Source organism: Scyliorhinus torazame, chromosome 12 (assembly GCF_047496885.1).
Source record: "Scyliorhinus torazame isolate Kashiwa2021f chromosome 12, sScyTor2.1, whole genome shotgun sequence".
Lineage (NCBI taxonomy): Eukaryota > Metazoa > Chordata > Chondrichthyes > Carcharhiniformes > Scyliorhinidae > Scyliorhinus > Scyliorhinus torazame.
In genome coordinates this window covers 168,524,075-168,548,907 of record NC_092718.1, presented here as the reverse complement: position 1 = coordinate 168,548,907, position 24,833 = coordinate 168,524,075, and the positions used below count along the sequence as shown (strand labels likewise).

General features: G+C 50.6%; 1 protein-coding gene across 3 annotated transcripts in view; it reads left to right on the top strand.

Moving 5' to 3' along the window:
• Positions 1 to 20,520, top strand: part of mks1 (MKS transition zone complex subunit 1) — a 109,724-nt gene extending 89,204 nt beyond the window's left edge. For all 3 annotated transcript variants that reach the window (XM_072469334.1, XM_072469335.1, XM_072469333.1), the window contains 3 exons: positions 791 to 873; positions 17,892 to 17,989; positions 18,989 to 20,520. In XM_072469334.1, coding sequence (XP_072325435.1) covers positions 791 to 873; positions 17,892 to 17,989; positions 18,989 to 19,083 — 276 coding nt within the window. In that variant the 3' untranslated portion in view covers positions 19,084 to 20,520. The remainder of the gene's footprint in view (positions 1 to 790; positions 874 to 17,891; positions 17,990 to 18,988) is intronic.
• The last annotated feature ends 4,313 nt before the right edge of the window (positions 20,521 to 24,833 follow it).

Sequence of the window (24,833 nt, the reverse complement as noted above, 5' to 3'; positions counted from 1 at the left end):
CTTTACAGTACCTGTGACATGACAGGCAGGGGGATTTGTTCAATATGCCCCACCACAACAAAACTCTTCAACGGTGAATCAGTTGATGGCTGTGAAGACAGCCGGATGATTGCAGAAGGTCTTGCCCTTAATTATACAGGCTTGGCTGATCATTGCAATCAGGTAATGCCCTGCCAAAATAATGTGGGGCCTGCTGTGTTACAGGTTACCCACTCTAAAAGGCACAATTCACAGGCCCTTCTGCAGGTGGCAAAATATTTCCCCCCCGCCTCCACTTTTGGTAAACTTTGGCTCATTTCAAATTCTGGCCATATCCTGTCCTGCACCAAATCCTCCTCACCCATCACCCCGAACCTGACTGAGAATTAGCTCTCAAGTTTAAAATTCTCATCCTTGTGTTTAAATCCCTTTGTGCCCTCAGTTCTCCCCATCTCTGTAACCTCCTCCTGTTCTACAGCCATGCACCCCACCAAACTGTTCATTTCTCTGATTGAGACCTAACACACGGGGCAACCTTTTGATTGACATGTTTTATTTGTCCCTTCTAATATCACATTTTCTGGCTCAAATATTCATTTCACACATCAATGAAGTGCCTTTCGGATGTTTTTCTACATTAATGATGCTCTATAAATGCAAGTTGTTAAAAAGGAAGCAGCAGGATGAACAATTAATATCACCATAAGGGGAGGATATGAAATATGAAGGATGATATAATTGTGTGGTGGAAGGATATGGAACGTGACCAAAGGATGAGAGATGAAATTCATTTCTCATACTTGCATTTCAGGGAGAGAGACTGAGTCGATTTGGTTTCAGAACGGAAACTACAGGGACTGTTACCATCAAGTTTCATTGCATGCAACAGTGCAGGTGGGTGAATCTGACACCAGACAAAGTGGGTGACTTGAGTCGCTGGACCAGGTGAGTGATGTTTACCAACTGGGCGTTGGTACCCCTGGTAACCTCCCCAGCCATGACCTGGTGAGTTATTGACACAAGTGCGGAGCGTGTGCACTTGGGGTATCCAGTCATCAGTCAAACTGAGCAACCGGAACAGTCAGCATTTCAAAGAGTGTGTTCGATCATTGGGCGGGGATGGGTGGAGATGTTCGAAATGAGTGAAGTCTGCAAAATTAAGAGCAAGTAATGCACCTCCATACCTGTCTGGGCATCAGAATCACACCTGTAGACTTCTGGTTGCGGCTATGCGGAGCTAAGTCGTACGTTCGGCAGCTCCCGCTAAAAATTGACTTTTGGGCTCTTTTTAGGGCCCGCAAGAGCGCTTCTTCGACGTTTCCCGGTGTGGGAAGGGGACAGCAACATTCCCCCGATAGTGTCTGGAGTGGACCAGGAGTGGGGCGATTTTAAAAAATGTGGCATTGAAGCAAAGAAAGGTGCGAGGGAGGGGGACCAAGATGGCGGCGGGCGGAGACCAGGCAGCGTGGAGGCAGTGGGCGCAAGAGCAGCAGGAGCTTCTCCAGCGCTGTTTTAAGGAACTGAAAGCAGAGCTGCTGGAGCCAATGAAGGCTCCAATCGATAAGCTGCTGGAGACCCAGACGGCCCAAGGGACGGCGATCCGTCAGAAGGTCTCGGAGAATGAGGGCGAGATCCTGGGCCTGGCGGTGAAAGTGGAGGCGCACGAGGCGCTCCACAAGAAATGGCAGGCAAGGTTCGAGGAGATGGAGAACCGGTCGAGGCGGAAAAACCTGCGGATCCTGGGTCTCCCGGAGGGGCTGGGGTGATCGGCCGTGGGGGCCTACGTAGTCACCATGCTGAATTCGCTGATGGGAGCGGGGGCCTTTCAGGGTCCCTTGGAGCTGGAGGGGGCCCACCGAGTGCTGGCGAGGAGGCCCAAGCCCAGCGAGCCGCAGGGGGCGGTGCTGATGCGGTTCCACCGGTATGCTGATAGAGAGTGTGTGTTAAGGTGGGCCAAGAAGGAGCGGAGCAGCTGGTGGGAGAACACGGAGGTTCGGATCTACCAGGATTGGAGTGCGGAGGTGGCGAAGAAGAGGGCCGGTTGCAACCGGGCGAAGGCAGTGCAGCACAGGAAGGGGGTGAAGTTCGGTATGCTGCAGTCGGCGCGTCTGTGGGTCACATATAAGGATCGACACCACTATTTCGAGTCCCCGGAGGAGGCGTGGGCCTTTGTTCAGGCCGAGAAACTGGACTCAGACTAAGGGGCGGGGATGAGGGGCCGCGGTGGAGGGATGGTTGGGGATTGTTGGGTTGTGTTTTGAGGGAGGGGGGTTCTTTATTTCTTTGTTTTTTGGGGGTTGGTTGGGCATTTTTTAAATTAGGTCCACCAGCCGGGCTCGTGGGGTGGGGGGGTGGGTGGACTGCTTGGGGGGTCGATGGTCGGTGGGGGAGATGGGGCCCCGCGGGGTGGAAGAGGCCTGAGTTGGGGGTAGTGGGGCCGGGCCTGGAAAGGGTTCTGCGCCAGGGGAGGCGGGGACGGGCGAGTGGAAAGCGCGGGCTTTTTTTCCCCGCGTTTAGGGCTGAAGGGGCGGGGCTGGAGCTGGGAAGCTCTGGCTTTTTCTCCCGCGCTGGGAGTGGAATGGACGAGATCCTGCTGGTGGACAGGGGGGGGAGTGGAAGTTCCACACTGGGGGGGTTGATGGAACGGCGGGAGTGGCCGGGGTCAGCAGGAGTCAGCTGACTTACGGGAGTGCAATGGGGGGAGCAATGCAGCTAGGGGGGGACCTAGCTGGGGCAGTGGGGAGGGTGGACCGGGTTGCTGCTGGAATGTCCAAGGGGGAGCTGGAGTTGGTAGAGGAGGTCGGGGCGGGGGTCTGCCGCTGTGGGGAACAGGCCGTGTGGGGGGCGCGGGCACGTGGCTGGCCTAGTCGGCGGGGGAGGGGGGCGGGTAGCCCCCGATCCGGCTGATAACCTGGAATGTAAGGAGACTGAATGGGTCGGTCAAGCGGGCCTGCGTGTTCGCGCACCTGAAGGGGCTGAAGGCGGATGTGGCCATGCTTCAGGAGACGCACCTGAGGGTGGCGGATCAGGTAAGGTTGAGGAAGGGGTGTGTAGGCAGGTGTTTCATTCGGGTTTGGATGCAAAAAATCGGGGGAGTGGCGATCTTGGTGGGTAAGAGAGTGTAGTTCAAGGCGCCGAGCATTGTGGCAGACAATGGCGGTAGGTATGTGATGGTAAGTGGCAAGCTGCAGGGGGAGCGGGTGGCGTTGGTAAATGTATATGCCCCGAATTGGGATGATGCGGGGTTCATGCGGCGTAGCTGGGCCAGATTCCGGACCTGGAGACAGGGGGCCTGATAATGAGGGGGGATTTCAACATGGTGCTGGATCCGACATTGGATCGCTCTAGGTCTAGGACGGGCAGGAGGCCGGCGGCGGCCAAGGTGCTGAGGGGGTTCATGGACCAAATGGGAGGGGTGGTCCATGGAGGTTTGCGAGGCCGGCGGCCAGGGAATTTTCATTCTTCTCCCATGTTCACAAGGCCTACTCCCGGATTGACTTTTTTGTCATGAGCAGGGCGCTGATTCCGAGGGTGGAGCATACGGAGTACTCGGCAATAGCCATTTCTGATCATGCACAGCACTGGGTGGACCTCGAGTTGGGGGAGGAGAGGGACCAGCGCCCCCTGTGGCGCCTAGAGGTGTGAATGCTGGCGGAGGAGGAGGTGAGCGGGCGGGTCCGGAAGTGTTTAGAGAGGTACCTGGAGGCTAATGACAATGGGGAGGTGCAAGTCGGGGTGGTCTGGGAGGCGCTGAAGGCGGTGGTCAGAGGAGAGCTGATCTCCATTAGAGCACACAAGGAGAGGGGGGAGAGGTTGGTGGGGGGTATGGTGAGGGTGGATAGGAGGTATGCGGAGGCCCCGGAGGAGGGATTGCTTGGGGAGCAGCGTAGCCTCCAGGCTGAGTTTGATTTGTTGACCACTAGGAAGGCGGAGGCGCAGTGGAGGAAGGTGCAGGGGACGGTATATGAATACGGAGAAAAGGCGAGCCGTATGCTGGCGCACCAGCTTCGGAAGCGAGAGGCAGCTAGGGAGATCGGGGGAGTTAGGGATGGAGGAGGGAACACAGTGCGAAGTGCGGTGGGTATCAATGGGGTCTTCAGGGACTTCTACGAGGAACTGTGCCGGTCTGAGCCCCCACTGGAAGAGGGAGGGATGGGTCGCTTCCTGGACCGGCTGGGGTTTCCGGGGGTGGAGGAGGGGCAGGTGGCGGGGTTGGGGACGCCAGTTAGGTTGGAGGAGTTGGTCAAAGGGATAGGGAACATGCAGGTGGGGAAGGCACCGGGGCCGGATAGGTTCCCGGTTGAATTTTATGAGAAGTATGCGGACCTGCCTGGCCCGCTGTTGGTAAGGACCTTTAACGAGGTAAGGAAAGGGGGGGGCAATGCCCCCGCAATGTCTAGAGCGCTGATTTCCCTGATCCTGAAGCGGGCCAAGGATCCCCTACAGTGTGAGTCATACAGGCCGATCTCACTCTTAAATGTAGATGCAAAGTTGCTGGCAAAGATTTTGGCCATGAGGATAGAGGACTGTGTGCCGCAGGTCATACACGAGGATCAGACGGGGTTTGTGAAAGGGAGGCAGTTGAATACCAATGTACGGAGGCTCTTGAATGTTATAATGATGCCGGCGATGAAAGGGGAGGCGGAGACAGTGACGGCGATGGATGCGGAAAAGGCCTTTGATAGGGTGGAATGGGGGTACCTGTGGGAGGTGTTGTAAAGATTCGGGTTCGGGGAGGGGTTCGTCAGGTGGGTGAGGCTGCTGTATGAGGCCCCGGTGGCGAGTGTGGCCACGAACAGAAGGAGGTCAGAGTATTTCCGGCTACACCGGGGGACGAAGCAGGGGTGTCCCCTGTCCCCCCTGCTCTTTGCACTGGCGATTGAACCCCTGGCCATGGCGTTGAGGGAGTCGAGGAACTGGAGGGTGCTGGTGCGGGGTGGGGAGGAGCATCGGGTGTCGCGGATGATTTGCTGCTATATGTGGTGGACCCGGTGGGGGGAATGCAGGAGGTGATGAGGATCCTTACGGAGTTTGGAGATTTCTCCGGGTACAAGCTTAATATGGGGATGAGCGAGTTATTCGTAATGCACCCGGGGGACCAGGAGAGGGGGATTGGTGAGCTCCCGCTAAAAAGGTCGGAGAGGAGTTTCAGGTACCTGGGTTCCGGTGGCTAGGAGCTGGGGGGCCCTGCATAAGCTTAACTTGACGAGGCTGGTGGAACACATGGAGGAGGAGTTTAAGAGGTGGGACGTGCTGCCACTCTCCCTGGCGGATAGAGTGCAGTCAGTTAAAATGACGGTGCTCCCGAGGTTTTTGTTCCTGTTCCAATGCCTCCCTATCCTGATCCCTAGGGCCTTCTTCAGGCGGGTTAACAGGAGCGTTATGGGGTTTGTATGGGCGCAGAAGACCCCGAGGGTGAGAAGGGTGTTCCTGGAGCGGTGCAGGAATGGGGGGGGGTTGAGGCTGCCTAACCTCTGTGGGTATTATTGGGCCGCCAACGTGGCAATGATGCGTAAGTGGGTGATGGAGGGGGATGAGGCGGCATGGAAGAGGCTGGAGATGGCACGAGCCTGGAGGCGCTGGTGACGGCGCCGCTGCCGCTTCTTCCAACGAGGTATACCATGAGCCCGGTGGTGGCGGCTACCCTCAAAATTTGGGGGCAATGGAGACGTCACAGGGGGGAGGTGGGGGCCTTGGTGTGGTCCCCGATTCGGGGGAACCACCGGTTTGTCCCGGGGAGGATGGATGGAGGGTTTCTGAGTTGTTTGTGGACGGGAAGTTCGCGAGCCTGGGTGAGCTGGAGGAGAAATCTGGGCTCCCCCCAGGAAACAGCTTCAGATATATGCAGGTCAGGGCGTTTGTTCGGCGGCAGGTGGTGGAGTTCACACTGCTGCCGCCACGCAGGGCCCAGGACAGGGTGCTGTCGGGGGTGTGGGTTGGAGAGAGAAGGATTTCGGCAACATATCAGGTGACGCAGAAGGAGGAGGAGGCCTCAGTGGAGGAGCTAAAGGGTAAGTGGGAGGAGGAGTTGGGTGAGGAGATTGATGAGGAAATGTGGGCGGGTGCCCTGGGGAGGGTGAACTCTTGCGCGAGACTCAGCCTCATACAATTTAAGGTGCTGCATAGGGCTCACATGACCGGGGTAAGGATAAGCCGGTTCTTTGGGGGCGAGGACAGGTGTGTTAGGTGCTCAGGGAGCCCAGCAATCACACCCACATGTTCTGGGCCTGCCCAGCGCTGGAGGACTTTTGGAAGGGTGTAGCGAGGACGGTGTCGAGGGTGGTAGGTTCCAGGGTCAAGCCGGGCTGGGGGCTCGCAATATTTGGGGTGGCAGAGGAACCGGGAGTGCAGGAGGCGAAAGAGGCCTGTATTCTGGCCTTTGCGTCCCTGGTATCCCGGCGAAGGATTCTTCTTCAGTGGAAGGATGCGAGGCCCCCAAGCGTGGAATCCTGGATCAGCGATATGGCAGGGTTCATTAAATTGGAGAGGGTGAAATTCGCCTTAAGGGGATCGGTACAAGGGTTTTTCAGGCGGTGGCAACCGTTCCTAGACTTCCTGGCAGAACGTTAGAAGATGGTTAGCAGCGGCAGCAACCCGGGGGAGGGGGGTTCGTTAGTTTTTTGTTTTTCTTGAGTGGGCGTGTATTTTTGCCTTTGTGTTGATGAAGGTTGTTAATTTATTATTTATGTATATGGGGGGGGGGGGGGGGGTCTGTATTTTGTTGTTGATATTTTGTGAAAATTTGAATAAAAATTTATTTTTTTTAAAAAAGAATCACACCTGTATTAGCACAGCGCCAAGGACCCCGGTTCGATCCTGGCCCCGGGTCACTGTACGTGTGGAGTTTGCACATTCTCCCCGTGTCTGCGTGGGTCTTACCCCCACAACTCAAAAAGAAGTACAGGTTAGGCGGATTGGCCACGCTAAATTGCCCCTTAATTAGAAAGAAAAAGAATTGGGTATTCCAAATTAATTTTTACAAAAGAATCTCACCTGTTGGAGAATAATGGTCTGCTCCAGCTATGGCCCTAGCACTGGCGTGGCTCTCATTGTACCTCATCTCTGCGTCAGGTCTGGATACCTTCACAGGCATCTTTAGCTATCTTTTCAGTGGATAACCCTGATCACCTATAACCCTCGAGGAATCTGGGCTAGAGGCCAGGTCTGCCATCAGTGAGTTCATAAGGATGTATGGGTTGTGACTGAGTGGAAGCTCTTTGTCTTTGTGAAGGTGTATGGCTATCCAGCAGAAGCCTTAATAGTTACGTGCATGCAGTCGATGGCTCCCTGCACCCTGGGGCAACCTACAACCAGTGAAAATCCTCAGGCTCTATCCATTTGACTTTGGACACCTTGTGTGAAGGAGATGTAATTTGCACCCCATTGGAACATTGTAGCTGTGAGGATCTTGATGCAATGGTGTGCAGCAAGCTGTGTTATCCCAGTGAGAACTCCACAGGCTGTCTGGAATGAGCCTGTTGCGAAGAGGTAAAAGGCCATCATGACCTTCAAAGCAATGGGCATCAGGTGGCACCCAACGCAGTTGGATATGATCTCCCTTGCGAGCATCTCACATGATGATTCCACAGTCATCTTCAAAAGCCTGAGTCATCTGCACAGAGTCTCACTCGGTTTCAGGTCACTGCCTGCATACCCTTGGGGTAACATTAGCTATTCTCCGCCTTCACTGAGGGTTTCTGGTTTTCTGACGATTGGAATCTAGCGCGGCTCTGACCCCTTCTTGTGGAACCACACCATCCCGAGTCTCCCTCTGTTCCCTTCTTCCTCTCAGCCTTCTCCATCTCATCGTTCTCTCCACCTCGTCATTCTCTCCACCTCATCGTTCTCTCCTCCTCATCGTTCTCTCCACCTCATCGTTCTCTCCACCTCATCGTTCTCTCCTCCTCATTGTTCTCTCCTCCTCATTGTTCTCTCCTCCTCATTGTTCTCTCCTCCTCATCGTTCTCTCCTCCTGATCGTTCTCTCCTCCTCATTGTTCTCTCCACCTCATCCTTCTCTCCACCTCATCTTTCTCTCCACCTCATCTTTCTCTCCACCTCATCGTTCTCTCCACCTCATCGTTCTCTCCTCCTCATCGTTCTCTCCTCCTCATCGTTCTCACCTCCTCATCGTTCTCACCTCCTCATCGTTCTCTCCACCTCATCGTTCTCTCCACCTCATCGTTCTCTCCTCCTCATTGTTCTCTCCTCCTCATCGTTCTCTCCTCCTCATCATTCTCTCCACCTCATCGTTCTCTCCTCCTCATCGTTCTCTCCTCCTCATCGTTCTCTCTTCCTCATCGTTCTCTCCTCCTCATTGTTCTCTCCACCTCATCCTTCTCTCCACCTCTTCGTTCTCTCCACCTCATCCTTCGCTCCACCTCATCCTTCTCTCCACCTCGTCGTTCTCTCCACCTCGTCGTTCTCTCCACCTCGTCGTTCTCTCCACCTCATCGTTCTCTCCTCCTCATCGTTCTCTCCACCTCATCGTTCTCTCCTCCTCATCGTTCTCTCCTCCTCATCGTTCTCTCCACCTCATCGTTCTCTCCTCCTCATCGTTCTCTCCTCCTCATTGTTCTCTCCTCCTCATTGTTCTCTCCTCCTCATTGTTCTCACCTCATCCTTCTCTCCACCTCATTGTTCTCTCCTCCTCATTGTTCTCTCCTCCTCATTGTTCTCTCCTCATCGTTCTCTCCACCTCATCCTTCTCTCCACCTCATCGTTCTCTCCACCTCATCGTTCTCTCCTCCTCATTGTTCTCTCCTCCTCATTGTTCTCTCCCCCTCATTGTTCTCTCCTCATCGTTCTCTCCACCTCATCCTTCTCCCCACCTCATCGTTCTCTCCACCTCATCCTTCTCTCCACCTCATCCTTCTCTCCAACTCATCGTTCTCTCCACCTCATTGTTCTCTCCTCCTAATCGTTCTCTCCACCTCATTGTTCTCTCCACCTCATCCTTCTCTCCACCTCATCGTTCTCTCCACCTCATCGTTCTCTCCTCCTCATTGTTCTCTCCTCCTCATTGTTCTCTGCTCCTCATCGTTCTCTCTTCCTCATTGTTCTCACCTCATCGTTCTCTCCACCTCATTGTTCTCTCCTCCTCATTGTTCTCGCCTCCTCATCGTTCTCTCCTCCTCATTGTTCTCACCTCATCGTTCTCTCCTCCTCATTGTTCTCTCCTCCTCATCGTTCTCTCCTCCTCATCGTTCTCTCCTCCTCATCGTTCTCTCCTCCTCATTGTTCTCACCTCGTCGTTCTCTCCACCTCGTCGTTCTCTCCACCTCGTCGTTCTCTCCACCTCATCGTTCTCTCCACCTCGTCCTTCTCTCCACCTCATCCTTCTCTCCACCTCATCGTTCTCTCCTCCTCATCGTTCTCTCCTCCTCATTGTTCTCTCCTCCTCATCGTTCTCTCCTCATTGTTCTCACCTCATCCTTCTCTCCACCTCATCCTTCTCTCCACCTCATCGTTCTCTCCTCCTCATTGTTCTCTCCACCTCATCGTTCTCTCCACCTCATCCTTCTCTCCACCTCATTGTTCTCTCCTCCTCATTGTTCTCTCCTCCTCATTGTTCTCTCCTCCTCATTGTTCTCTCCTCATCGTTCTCTCCACCTCATCGTTCTCTCCACCTCATTGTTCTCTCCTCCTCATCGTTCTCTCCTCCTCATTGTTCTCACCTCATCCTTCTCTCCACCTCATCCTTCTCTCCACCTCATCGTTCTCTCCACCTCATTGTTCTCTCCTCCTCATTGTTCTCTCCACCTCATCGTTCTCTCCACCTCATCGTTCTCTCCACCTCATCCTTCTCTCCACCTCATCGTTCTCTCCTCCTCATTGTTCTCTCCTCCTCATTGTTCTCTCCTCCTCATTGTTCTCTGCTCATCGTTCTCTCCACCTCATCGTTCTCTCCACCTCATTGTTCTCTCCTCCTCATTGTTCTCTCCTCCTCATCGTTCTCTCCACCTCATCGTTCTCTCCACCTCATTGCTCCACCTCATCCTTCTCTCCACCTCATCCTTCTCTCCACCTCATCGTTCTCTCCTCCTCATTGTTCTCTCCTCCTCATTGTTCTCTCCTCCTCATCGTTCTCTCCTCCTCATTGTTCTCATCTCATCCTTCTCTCCACCTCATCGTTCTCTCCTCCTCATTGTTCTCTCCTCCTCATTGTTCTCTCCACCTCATTGTTCTCTCCTCCTCATCGTTCTCTCCTCCTGATCGTTCTCTCCTCCTCATTGTTCTCTCCTCCTCATCGTTCTCTCCTCCTCATCGTTCTCTCCTCATTGTTCTCACCTCATCCTTCTCTCCACCTCGTCCTTCTCTCCACCTCATCGTTCTCTCCACCTCATCGTTCTCTCCACCTCATCGTTCTCTCCTCCTCATTGTTCTCTCCTCCTCATCGTTCTCTCCTCCTCATCGTTCTCTCCTCCTCATCGTTCTCTCCTCCTGATCGTTCTCTCCTCCTCATTGTTCTCTCCACCTCATCCTTCTCTCCACCTCATCCTTCTCTCCACCTCATCGTTCTCTCCTCCTCATTGTTCTCTCCTCATTGTTCTCTCCTCATCGTTCTCTCCACCTCATCGTTCTCTCCACCTCATCGTTCTCTCCACCTCATCGTTCTCTCCACCTCATCGTTCTCTCCTCCTCATTGTTCTCTCCTCATTGTTCTCTCCTCATTGTTCTCTCCTCATCGTTCTCTCCACCTCATCGTTCTCTCCACCTCATCGTTCTCGCCACCTCATCCTTCTCTCCACCTCATCGTTCTCTCCTCCTCATTGTTCTCTCCTCATTGTTCTCTCCTCCTCATTGTTCTCTCCTCCTCATTGTTCTCACCCCATCCTTCTCTCCACCTCATCGTTCTCTCCTCCTCATCGTTCTCTCCTCCTCATTGTTCTCTCCACCTCATCTTCTCTCCAGCTCATCGTTCTCTGCTCCTCATCGTTCTCTCCTCCTCATCGTTCTCTCCACCTCGTCGTTCTCTCCACCTCGTCGTTCTCTCCTCCTCATCGTTCTCTCCTCCTCATCATTCGCTCCTCCTCATTGTTCTCTCCATCTCATCCTTCTCTCCACCTCATCCTTCTCTCCACCTCATCGTTCTCTCCACCTCATCGTTCTCTCCACCTCATCGTTCTCTCCACCTCATCGTTCTCTCCTCCTCATCGTTCTCTCCTCCTCGTCGTTCTCTCCATCTCATCGTTCTCTCCACCTCATCGTTCCCTCCTCCTCTTCGTTCTCTCCTCCTCATTGTTCTCTCCACCTCATCCTTCTCTCCATCTCATCCTTCTCTCCTCCTCATCGTTCTCTCCTCCTCATCGTTCTCTCCACCTCATCGTTCTCTCCTCCTCATCGTTCTCTGCTCCTCATTGTTCTCTCCTCATCGTTCTCTCCACCTCATCGTTCTCTCCACCTCTATTGTTCTCTCCTCCTCATTGTTCTCTCCTCCTCATCGTTCTCTCCACCTCATTGCTCGACCTCATCCTTCTCTCCACCTCATCCTTCTCTCCTCCTCATTGTTCTCTCCTCCTCATTGTTCTCTCCTCCTCATTGTTCTCTCCTCCTCATTGTTCTCTCCTCCTCATTGTTCTCATCTCATCCTTCTCTCCACCTCATCGTTCTCTCCTCCTCATTGTTCTCTCCTCCTCATTGTTCTCTCCTCCTCATCGTTCTCTCCTCCTCATTGTTCTCATCTCATCCTTCTCTCCACCTCATCGTTCTCTCCTCCTCATTGTTCTCTCCTCCTCATTGTTCTCTCCTCCTCATTGTTCTCTCCTCCTCATTGTTCTCTCCTCCTCATTGTTCTCTCCTCCTCATTGTTCTCTCCTCCTCATTGTTCTCTCCTCCTCATCGTTCTCTCCTCCTGATCGTTCTCTCCTCCTCATTGTTCTCTCCTCCTCATCGTTCTCTCCTCCTCATCGTTCTCTCCTCCTCGTCGTTCTCTCCATCTCATCGTTCTCTCCACCTCATCGTTCCCTCCTCCTCTTCGTTCTCTCCTCCTCATCGTTCTCTCCACCTCATCGTTCTCTCCACCTCATCCTTCTCTCCATCTCATCGTTCTCTCCTCCTCATCGTTCTCTCCTCCTCATCGTTCTATCCACCTCATCGTTCTCTCCTCCTCATCGTTCTCTCCACCTCATTGTTCTCTCCACCTCATTGTTCTCTCCACCTCATCCTCCTCTCCACCTCATCCTCCTCTCCACCTCATCCTTCTCTCCACCTCATCCTTCTCTCCACCTCATCATTCTCTCCACCTCATTGTTCTCTCCACCTCATTGTTCTCTCCACCTCGTCGTTCTCTCCACCTCGTCGTTCTCTCCACCTCATTGTTCTCTCCACCTCATTGTTCTCTCCACCTCATTGTTCTCTCCACCTCATTGTTCTCTCCTCCTCATCGTTCTCACCTCATCCTTCTCTCCACCTCATCGTTCTCTCCTCCTCATTGTTCTCTCCTCCTCATTGTTCTCTCCTCCTCATTGTTCTCTCCTCCTCATTGTTCTCTCCTCCTCATTGTTCTCTCCTCCTCATCGTTCTCTCCTCCTCATTGTTCTCACCTCATCCTTCTCTCCACCTCATCCTTCTCTCCACCTCATTGTTCTCTCCTCCTCATTGTTCTCTCCTCCTCATTGTTCTCTCCTCATCGTTCTCTCCACCTCATCCTTCTCTCCACCTCATCCTTCTCTCCACCTCATCCTTCTCTCCACCTCATTGTTCTCTCCTCCTCATTGTTCTCTCCTCCTCATTGTTCTCTCCTCATCGTTCTCTCCACCTCATCCTTCTCTCCACCTCATCCTTCTCTCCACCTCATCCTTCTCTCCACCTCATCGTTCTCTCCAACTCATCGTTCTCTCCACCTCATTGTTCTCTCCTCCTAATCGTTCTCTCCACCTCATTGTTCTCTCCACCTCATCCTTCTCTCCACCTCATCGTTCTCTCCACCTCATCGTTCTCTCCTCCTCATCGTTCTCTCCTCCTCATTGTTCTCTGCTCCTCATCGTTCTCTCCTCCTCATTGTTCTCACCTCATCGTTCTCTCCACCTCATTGTTCTCTCCTCCTCATTGTTCTCTCCTCCTCATTGTTCTCTCCTCCTCATCGTTCTCTCCTCCTCATTGTTCTCACCTCATCGTTCTCTCCACCTCATTGTTCTCTCCACCTCATCCTTCTCTCCACCTCATCGTTCTCTCCACCTCATCGTTCTCTGCTCCTCATCGTTCTCTGCTCCTCATTGTTCTCTCCTCCTCATTGTTCTCTCCTCCTCATTGTTCTCTCCTCCTCATCGTTCTCTCCACCTCATCGTTCTCTCCACCTCATTGTTCTCTCCTCCTCATTGTTCTCTCCTCCTCATTGTTCTCACCTCGTCGTTCTCTCCACCTCATCATTCTCTGTTCCTCATCGTTCTCTCCATCTCATCGTTCTCTCCACCTCATCGTTCTCTGCTCCTCATCGTTCTCTCCACCTCATCGTTCTCTCCACCTCATCATTCTCTGTTCCTCATCGTTCTCTCCACCTCATCGTTCTCTCCACCTCATCGTTCTCTGCTCCTCATCGTTCTCTCCACCTCATCGTTCTCTGCTCCTCATCGTTCTCTCCACCTCATTGTTCTCTCCACCTCATCATTCTCTGTTCCTCATCGTTCTCTCCACCTCGTCGTTCTCTCCACCTCATCGTTCTCTCCACCTCATCGTTCTCTCCACCTCGTCGTTCTCTCCACCTCATCGTTCTCTCCATTTCACTGGAGGTTGTGCCTCCAGTTGAGACCACAGTCCCATCTCTCCCTGGGTTATAGACAGGAGAATATTGAATAAACAAGCAAAAGACCCCTCTGAATGAGTTTAAACTGCAAAGTCAAGACTCTGGTCTCAGCTGCAGTTTCAACCCCCCCCCATCAAACTTGCCATTTTTTTTTAAAGGATTCTCATATTGAAGGCGTATTATTGCCTTCTGACCATATTACTGCATTGAGATGGGTACTTAATTAACTGAAATGCCTTTTAAATTGATATTGAAATAACACAGGCGGATTCCCAACTTTTTGACCTATCCATACTGTATTTTCGGAATCCGGTGTGATGAAGTTGGAAATGGCGCGCCCAACGTCACCACGCCCCATAATACACTCCATGAAGCGGGAAGCGCTCCCAATCGTGGTATGTATTATTCGGCTCAAAATGTCAACCAGAGAAGTAATTTGATGATTATAATAACATCTTGGCCTAAGGCTAATCACAGAGTTCTGAAAAGTGGGTTTATTTTATTTTTATTCGTGGGATATGTGTCGGAGGTAATGCCAGCATTCATTTATTCCAATTCCCACACCTGGTGCTGCCGTAAGGCAAACTTCCATCTGTTTCCATAGCTGGTAATTCCCGGAGCGGGTCACTAGTCTCTCGCCAGGGGCTTGTAGCTTGCGGGGCGCCACCCCACATCAAGTGTGGCTGACCAGGAATCTATCCCACTCGTACAGCCAGCCATTATCATGTTTGGAAGAATTTACAGGTTGACACACTCAACTTGTTTGGCTGCATTACGACCACATCTTCCTTGGCCATCATGTCCTGGGATGGGACTCGAACCCAGAGTTTCTGGCTCAGAGTCAGGGGCGCTACCCACTGCGCCACCAGACCTCCCTCGCGTTTATTGCTCACAGCTAATTACCTCAATGATGGTGGTAGTGAGCTGCCTTCTTGAATGCATAGTGACCTACTAGCCCAGTTTAGAAGCAGTTAAAAGTCAACCAAATTGCTTTGGGTCTGGAGTCACATATAGATGAGACCATGGAAGGGCAGCAGATTTCCTTCCATGAAGGACATTAGTGAATCGGTTGGAATTTTACAACAAGCCAGTGGTTGCTTGGTCATTATTATAAATATTAATACTTCATTCCAAATTTATTGAATGGACTCAATATAAATGTCCCAACTTCCATGGTGGGATCATGTTTCTGTCACTGGATCAGTGGTCCAGGCCTCTGGATGACTAGTCCAGTAACAACCACTGTGCTATTGTATGCTTGAATGTACGGAGCCGCGGCTCTTAAACGTGATAATGATGCCATCGGTGGAGGGAGAGGCGGAGATAGTGGCAGCTATGGACGCGGAGAAGGCCTTGGACCGAGTAGAGTGGAAGTACCTCTGGGAAGTGCTGCGTAGGTTTGGGTTCGGGGGAGGGTTTATTAGCTGGGTTAAGCTCCTTTACAGAGCCCCGATGGCGAGTGTGGTTACGAATCGGCGGAGGTCGGAGTGTTTTCGTCTAAACCGTGGGACGAGACAGGGGGGCCCCCTGTCCCCCCTGTTGTTTGCATTAGCAATTGAACCCTTGGCCATATCATTAAGGGAGTCTAGGAAATGGAGGGGGGTGGTCCGAGGGGGAGAGGAACATCGAGTGTCGCTTTATGCAGATGACCTGTTGCTTTATGTGGCGGATCCAGTGGAGGGGATGGTGGAGGTCATGCAGACTCTAAGGGAGTTTGGGAATTTTTCGGGCTATAAGCTTAATGTAGGGAAGAGTGAGCTTTTTGTAGTACAGGCAGGGGACCAAGAAAGGGGGATAGGCGATCTACCGCTGAGGAGGGTGGAGGGGAGCGTTCGGTACCTGGGGATCCAGATAGCCAGGAGTTGGGGGGCCCTACATAAATTGAATCTGACGAGACTGGTGGAGCAGATGGAGGAGGACTTTAAAAGATGGGGCATGTTACCGCTCTCGCTAGTGGGTAGCGTGCAGTCGGTCAAAATGGTGGTCCTTCCGAGGTTTCTCTTTGTGTTTCAGTGCCTTCCCATCGTGATCACCAAGGCCTTTTTTAAGAGGGTAGGCAGGAGCATTATGGGGTTTGTGTGGGCAAATAAGACCCCGAGGGTAAGGAGAGGGTTTTTGGAGCGCAGTAGGGACCGAGGAGGGTTGGCGCTACCGAATTTGGGGAGCTACTACTGGGCAGCAAATGTGGCGATGATCCGTAAGTGGGTGATGGAGGGAGAGGGGGCATCCTGCAAAGGAACGAGTCTGGGGGTGCTGGTGATGGCACCGCTGCCGCTCTCGCCGTCAAAGTACACCACGAGTCCGGTGGTGGCGGCAACGCTAAAGATCTGGGGCCAGTGGAGACGGCACAGGGGTGCAATGGGAGCCTCGGTGTGGTCCCCGATCAGGGGTAACCACCGGTTTGTCCCGGGGAGGATGGACGGGGGGTTTCAGAGCTGGCATCGGGCGGGGATTAGAAGAATGGGGGACCTGTTCATTGATGGGACGTTTGCGAGCCTAGGGGCACTAGAGGAGAAGTTTGGGATACCCCTGGGAAATGCTTTCAGATACATGCAGATAAGTGCGTTTGTGAGGCGGCAGGTGAGGGAATTCCCGTTGCTCCTGGCACAGGAAATTCAAGACAGGGTGATCTCGGGCGTATGGGTGGGAGAGGGCAAGGTGTCGGCAATATACCAGGAGATGAAAGAAGAGGGGGAGGCGTTGGTAGAGGAGCTGAAAGGTCAATGGGAGGAGGAGCTGGGGGAGGAGATTGAGGAGGGACTATGGGCTGATGCCCTAGGGAGGGTTAATTCCTCCTCCTCGTGTGCCTGATACAATTTAAGGTAGTTCACAGAGCGCAAATGACGGGGGCGAGGCTGAGTAGGTTCTTTGGGGTAGAGGACAGATGTGGGAGGTGCTCAGGAAGTCCGGCGAATCATGTCCATATGTTTTGGTCATGCCCGGCACTGGAGGGGTTCTGGAGGGGAGTGGCGGGAACAATATCTAAGGTGATGAAAGCCCGGGTCAAGCCAAGCTGGGGGTTAGTACTATTTGGAGTAGTGGACGAGCCGGGCGTGCAGGAGGCGAAAGAGGCCGGCATTCTGGCCTGTGTGTCCCTGGTAGCCCGGTGAAGGATCTTGCTAATGTGGAAGGAGGCGAAGCCCCCCAGCGTGGAGGCCTGGATAAATGACATGGCTGGGTTCATTAAGCTGGAGAGGATAAAGTTTGCCTTGAGAGGGTCTGCGCAAGGGTTCTACAGGCCGTGGCAACCGTTCCTAGACTATCTCGCGGAGCGTTAGATGAAGGTCGGTCAGCAGCAGCAGCAATCCAGGGGGGGGATGTCTTGGGAAGGGGGGGGGGGGTGGGTGGAGGGAGGGAGTGGGGAAGGGGGGTCTGCCTGGGGGTTATTTGAGCAAGAGAACACATGAAAGATCTGGAAAACTGGCATGGACGGGAGGAATTCAGTGTACAAAGCTCTGTAACATATCGTTTTACCATGTTTATATCTTGCTATGTGCGTTTTCTTTCTATTTTGTTACGAGGCGGGGTGGGGTTTTTGTTTGTAAGGGTGAAAAATTGTGTTAAAAAACTTAAATAAATATATTTTATTTAAAAAAAAGAATGTACGGAGCCATCAGGTTGGAGCAGCACAAGATTCTGCTGGGATGGTCACTCATGATCAAAAATCCTGCTGGCACTTATGCATTGAATCGCACATGGAGATCAGACATTTCAACAAACCATTGCTGTAGAATTGCCACCCAGAAAGTGACTCCTCTGGGAAAGAAGCTCTCCCACTGGGCTGTTTCCTTCTTGCATTCATGCACCATACACACTGTGATGGTGTAGAAGCGTGTAATTTGTAGTCCTTTTCTCACATGGCCAAATCCTAATTTCTGCTGCGCTGTGAATCAAAATGCAGTGCCGATACCCGGCACTTACCCCACAGAGTCTGTGGGCTGCCCTCCGTCTGATTCTCACCTCAACAGTGTCTGGGAGTAGAATGATGAAGTGGGAGAGAAAATTCAGTGGAAAATGCAGCAAAGGAATAATAACCAGTGCCGCAAATTAATTTGATGGTGTCACTTGGATAACTATCACTGATGGTAATCTAGTAAATGCCATGTTTGTTTAAATTGAAGTTTGTGCTCTGTGTGAATCTATTTGTTTGTGTTGTGGTGTCTTGATAGGACTTTTCTTGATTCAAGCATGGCAAGGAAGAGATCGCAGAATGTTCTGGAGCGCATGGGAGGACTTACTCATCAGGCCTCCCTCCACTCTGTGCTAGGTATGTGATCATTGAAATACGGCCATATAACAAAACTGCGTGTGGGCTCGACTGGACGTTTGTGTCATAAATTCGTGACATGGGAAATTGCTGCTTAAATATCTGGTTTCTTTTTGATCTTTGCATTGTGTGAGTAGTCTGTCATGTTAGCACACCGCAAGGTGTGTGGTCAGCACTGCTGCCTCACGATGCTGAGGACCCGGATTTGATCCCAGTCCCGGGTCACTGTCTGTGTGGAGTTTCCGCATTCTCCCCGTGTCTGCGTGGGTCTCACCCCCACAACCCAAAGATGAGCAGGGTAGGTGGATTGGCCACACTAAATTGCCCCTTAATTGGAAAAAAAAAAGAATTGGGCACTTTACATTTTTTTTTTTATATGTTAGCACACCACTGTGCGTTATACTGTGGCAATGCCCTGTTGGTGGAAGACACTTGAGTATTCTGTGGCCTGGATAGAGCATTGTATTGGGCAATATCCCATTTGTCTGGAAACCTAGGGTTAAATTCTAGCTAGATTGGCTGGGGATTAAAGTCTTTTCTGCTTGCTGGCGGTGAGGTTCCAAGGCATTGGTGCTGCTAAGTTGTGGGCAAGGTACCACACAGGCCTTATTCTGTGAGAAATAACATGTGTTCATTGTTGCATAATAAAATTCAAAGAGACCACACACTGATAAATTGCCATGCGCAACAACATTTAAAAGGAAGCACTGGTCCTAGGTGAGATGAGTTTGGGCAATCACAGTTCAGTTTATTGTGGCCAATGGCTCAGCACAAGCAGGTCCTAGATTTACACTAAATTGATAATCTTGCTCTGAAACCTCAGGGCTGGTGTGGGAGATGCTAAAGGCCTGACTCATGTAGTGGGAAGTGTTCTCCTCGGGTTGGGATGAGGCACTTTTTCCTTCCACTGTGTAAATAGGATCATCCCCTGATAAGGCAGCAGTTTGAAAAGGTTCTTTGAAGGTTTCCGCATTGAATGTTTGTCTTTTCTCCACTCAGCGGCATTTGAGCACGCTCAGCAACGTATGCATGAAGCACGAGAAAATCTTTCAAAAGACCTGCTGCACACGTCTACGTCTCTGGATCCAGAGTGAGCAGCGTCATGAGTCAACCTCAGTTATACTGGCCTGTGATGTGGGCTGAGAAATTAAACGGACTCAAATCCAATACGCAGCATCATTGGAGGAACCACCTCAGGAGCTTGCATTCAATCTTAATTTGAGCCAGAACATTATACCGCTTCTTGGCTTTTCCACGATCAAGTCTGCATATATTTTAAACAATACCGCGAATGAAGTAATGCTTCACTGAGACAGCTACAGAATCATTAAGTCAAGAGTTTCTCAGCTGGACCGGTATTCATGGTCACATGTAAATCGTGATAAGGAAAAACAAAACAAGTCCAAGCTCAAATAAGTTATCCTGCAGGGTATTCGTTAACCCTTGACAACTCTGCTTCAGAAAATCCTTTACCCGTGACCCTGGGTTATAGACCCCACCCTGTATAGTATATATCTGCACACACCAAAGGTATTAGTTTTGATTCCCAGTTGGTGCTGAACCAGGTGATCTCATTAGTAGCATGAGGGGCACTAACTACAAAGGAAATCGACTTGGGGGAAGAGGGCGATTCAGATGGTTCCCCCTTCTGATTGTGGTCCAAGAACCCTTTCTGAAAATGGATGCACTTTTGAAGGTTGGGTAAACACATTATTTGTCTCAATCCTCTGTGGTTTAAAGGCCTGCCAACATTTGCATTCTGCGCTCACAGCTGAAGAATGCCGAGTTGGGGAAGGTGATAGAGGGCCGACAGGAGGTTTGGGGGGGTATAATTTACAATGGGCTGTAGCGTGAGGAATCTGATCAGAACACACATCTACCATGCTGGTTCATTTCTTGTTGTACACTCACTCAGACTGCTGACCGTCTTAATAATTGGAATTGTCGAACACTTGTCCCGCAATGTAGTCATCTGCACAATTAACAATTGGGCAGTGTAGAAAACCACAATAGACTTGCAGCATCAGACATGTTAGAAATTCAGAATACTCCCTTCAGTGTATGGACGGCACATTAGCACAGTGGTTAGCACTTGCTTCACAGCGCCAGGATCCCAGGTTCGATTCCCGGCTTGGGTCACTGTCTGTGCGAAGTCTGCACGTTCTCCCTGTGTCTGCGTGGGTTTCCTCCGGCTGCTCCGGTTTCCGCCCACAAGTCCCGGAAGATGTGCTTGTTAGGTGAATTGGACATTCTGAATTCTCCCTCAATGTACCCGAACAGGTGCCGGAATGTGGCGACTAGGGGATTTTCACTCTAACTTCATTGCAGTGTTAATGTAAGTCTACTTATGACACTAATATTATTATTATTATGACTTTTGTGTATTGCTCAACCTATTAATTTGTCAAATACCTCTTGAATTTTCTGACATGATCTATATATAGTCAAAGCCAAGGCAAAATGAGATCCACAGAATACCAGTAAAAATCTCAGTCTCGTTGAATAAATCAAATTCTTTTTTTTAAATGTTATTGATAAATCAGTGATTGTGCTGCTGAACTTATTTGCTTTACACATTTTATGCTTCAGTATTTAGGTTCGGTCAAGAGGGAGGATTATTGGCTGTGTAACATCGGGATGGAATAGTAGCCGGTAAAGGGCTGCTACTGATGGCGAGGTAAATTTGAGTAGCCTGTGCCTAATCCATCCAGCCTCCCGGATGAAGAATGACACTTGGGCAAAGTATTTGAAGGCTGTCTATGCACACTTTTCCCCAGGGTTGGATGGGAAGGAAATTGCAAACACAAACAAATTGGTTTCTAGATCTACCTAAGGTTCAAAAAGGTTTGTCTTGACTTGCAAAAGGCACTCCACCAGGCGAAGCTGCTGCAGCCTTCACTTATATGTGTATATTTTGCCATTCATGTGAATACAGTCCTGGGTTGGGTGAGAAGGATTTCCTCCAACCTGTTCATGACAAGAAGCTTTGGAAATGCAACAAAGGGGATGTGTTAATGTAAAGTCATTTTAGAGCAAAGCAACTGTGTCACGAACATATTTAGAGTTTTACTCTTAACATAAATTTCCACACAAGCTATATTTTGCTCCTTTGAGCATAGAAACTAATTGCATCTCCTGTATTTAAACTTAATATAAATGTGGAACTGAAAGAAAATCCTTAACTACTACAAGAGTGAAGTGCTGAGATGCTGGAAATCTGAAATTGCAACAGAAAATGTAAAATGTATTTTCAGCATTTTCTGTTTTTAACTCCTCCTATTACCTTACGTAGGGGTTGCTGTTAGCCTTCAGGTGAACCACTGCCTCTAATACAATGACTACTGAATTAAAGCAGCCCTTTAATGACCTTTCAATCTTCTACATATTAAATAGGAGCAAAAGTAGGCTATTCGGCCCCTCAATCCTCCATCACCATTCAACAGAATCATGGCTGATCTGTTTATGTTGAATGAGATGAGAGCGAGTGTGCGTGCGCGGAAGAGATGAGAGCGATGTTACCCCAACACAGATTTTGTTTTCCAATGCTTATCAAATGCTCTCCAGAAATCCGTGTTGTTACGTCACCTTGGGTTAGTGCACGGGCAATTCCAGCCCCACGTGCCCCATAGTCACAACACAAGTGAATCAATAATTCTGATAAAAATTCTCGAGATCTTTGGTCCTTGGCTGCCCAATAATTACAGTCGCCGTGTTTGTATGTTGAAACACAATTATTTTATTTATAACAAGATTAATGGTAAAATATTCAGTAGATACAACTGAATAACAGCAAACTAACGTACTACCCCCTTTAACTGTCCCACACATACAAGACAGACAAACACAGAGGGGGGCGGGGGGAAGGTAAAAACAATAAGGATGACAGTCAAAAGATGAGTCTTGCTTCCAATGGTGGTTGTGTCGCAGGCTTTCCTCACAGCACGCTAGTTGGTCAAAACCTCTGGTGATGGTCTTCTTGTCAGTCATTCATTCAGTACGATACTGAGAGGCAGCAGGGCTTCTGGATGCTCACTTTAGTTCTTATCAAACTGGGCCTTCAACTCAAAAGATTCAGACTCAGGCCTATATCTTTCCTGAGACACCTTGGGCACGATTCTCCGAGCCTCGCACTGGGCCGGAGAATCGCCGCAACCGCGCCACGCCGCCCCGCGATTCTCCGAGGTGCGAAGAATCGGCGGCATTTGCGCCGGCACGGGCCGCTGTAGGCGGCGGGGCCGCCGATTCTACGGCCCGAATGGGCTGAGCGGAAAAAGTAGAGTCCCGCCAGCGCCGTTCACCCCTGGTCGCTGCCGGCCGGTGCTCTGCGCGAAGGGTCAGGGGGCGGCCTGTGTGGGGGGGGGGGGGGGGAAGAGGGGCTCCAATGGAGTCTGGCCCGTGATCGGGGCCCACCGATTGGCGGGCTGACCTCTTTCCCCCCCCCCCCCCCCCCCCCCGGGCCTCCTTTGTTGCGCGGCTGGCCCTGAACCCCCACGCCATGTTGCGTTGGGTCCGGCGCGCTGAAGAAGTTCCCCGCGCATGCGCAGGTTGCCGCGGCGCCCATTTGGTGCCGGGAAGGGAGGGTGGAGCGGCATGAACCGCTTCAGCGCCGTGCTGGCCCCCTGTGGGAGCCAGAATCGGTAATCCCCACGCCTGTTTTGGCGCGAACACTCTGTCTCCGTTACGGAGAATCACGCCCTTTGTTCCACTTCAAATCCTGCTTCAAGCCTTTGCAGTTCCAAGAGAATAGCACCCAGACTTACTGGAGAGAAAATCAACCCTCACAGTGGCCTTATGAAGAGAGTTTAGCTGGATCTTAAGAGAATATTAGGTGGAAACCTCCACCAGACTTCAGAATCAAACTGAAACTAAAATGGAACTTTGTGGTTCTGAGGAACATTCCAGTGAGGTAATATCTAATCACTACTTGTTGCTGAGCAGAGCACTGCCCTTTTGGCCCATTCATTGGCCACCAGCCACATCAATCAATCTTAGTCATCACTGATGTTTGTCTAAACCGCCTGGATCTTCCTGTTTGGATCAAAGGTAAGGCTACGGCTTCCTTCTGCTTGAATTAAAATGGCAGGCTGCCTTAAAGATATGTCCATAACTCATCCACGGATCACAAATGTAACAGCAAAATAAATGGGGAAAACAAGGGAATGGATAGGGAATAAACAAAAAAGAACAGGGAGCACCCTTACAAAGTATAGTATGTCTACAAGCTCCCCTCTATAACCTATCCACAAGAGAATATGTTTCTTATTTATATCTCAGGTAGACACTTGTAGGATGTTAAATAATGACAACTTTCCAGAAAGTGGTGATAACTTGGGAAGTTGTACAAATTAAGTAATATGCGTAAAAGCAATTATATAAATATGCCTAAAAAGCCTGGGAAATATGAGCTTAAAAATTGCTCAAATAATGCAATTGTTAATGTAACTACACCGGCCACCTTCTGAATATGGTCAAGTATAAAATCCACTGCTGCAAAAGAAATAATACCAAGAGCATCTTTTTTATTGCATTGCTGCAAACCTTTGTCACTGTTCCTCAACTGCTGTAGATTTGGCAAATTGTCATTTATATAAATGAAGCATGTACCATAATAAGAAATATCCAACATCTAAATGCTTCAATCTAGACATATCCTGCCCAAATCTCTCCCTCCATTCCCTCCCTCAATTTTTCTGAATAAGGTTAATCTTCACATGAATCAAATGTCACTTGCTATCTCTTCTTTAAAAGGGTTCTCTGCTCTATATTTTGCTGTTTTTAGCAGAATGTGATCTCTTCTGGGGCTTGCTTTGGGGTTAGCTACGATAATTGTGGAACCGTTGGATTGGAGGAGACTGCAACCTCTGGCGCATCCACATTTGGCAGAGATAATCTATGAAACATAACCTGTAGTGGGTTAATTATTCTTTCTAAATTTTTGCAGGAAATATATATCCTTTTAAGTTTAAATGACAGGGTTTAATTTTCATGGTCCCGACCAGGACCAAATAGAAGCGACACGAGAAAGATACTGGCTGCTGAAAGGGTGGCCTCCACTCCCCTCAGCCATGGCCATTTTCACAAGTGGTAGGGGAGAGAGTGGGCCTATCAACCTCCCTACTCCAATGAAGCAGGTAACTGACAGTGTTGTGGGCACATCGTGGGACCGCCCCAGGTAATTGTTTTCATTTTCATTGCGGTGGTCAGAGTTTAATAGCTGTGTGGAGGTGTGAACCATGGATTGGAGGTGGGAGAAGTTTAAAAGGTAAGTGAAATCTCCTACCTCAACGTCAGTTCATAAATCTCCAGTCGTCATGAAATGCTGTGGCATGAGTTGCATCTGTTCATTTAGGTGAGCTATGATTGCTGCGATTAGAAGCTGTAACTACTCATTAAACCGGCGTTTTTCAAACTTTTTTCCCAGGACTTACACCAGCTGACCTTTGCGACCCATGCCAACTAACCTTTGCAACACCTTTAATGCGAGAGGGGAGTCTGCTTGGCCCTCACGATCTCACTCCAATCAGCTTTACACGAGGAGAGGGCAGGTGCAGACTTCAGCCAGTTCCTTTGTGCCGTCTTCATCTTTGTGAAAAAGGAAAATCCAACGTCGCACATGTAGGTTGTCATGAAGGGCAATAGCAACAGAATTCCTGTTTAATCAGCACTGAACACTCCTGGTAGATGCTACTCCAGAATGCTGACGGCCTCATTAGATTTAGGTGTGTTTCTAATGTGGTATCACAGTTTGGATACAGCATTTGGAGTCCGCTGTAACTTAATAAGTGACTGGGGTTCAACTGAAAAGGAATTTTTCACTCACCACTTCTCTTTCAAAACCTGAAAC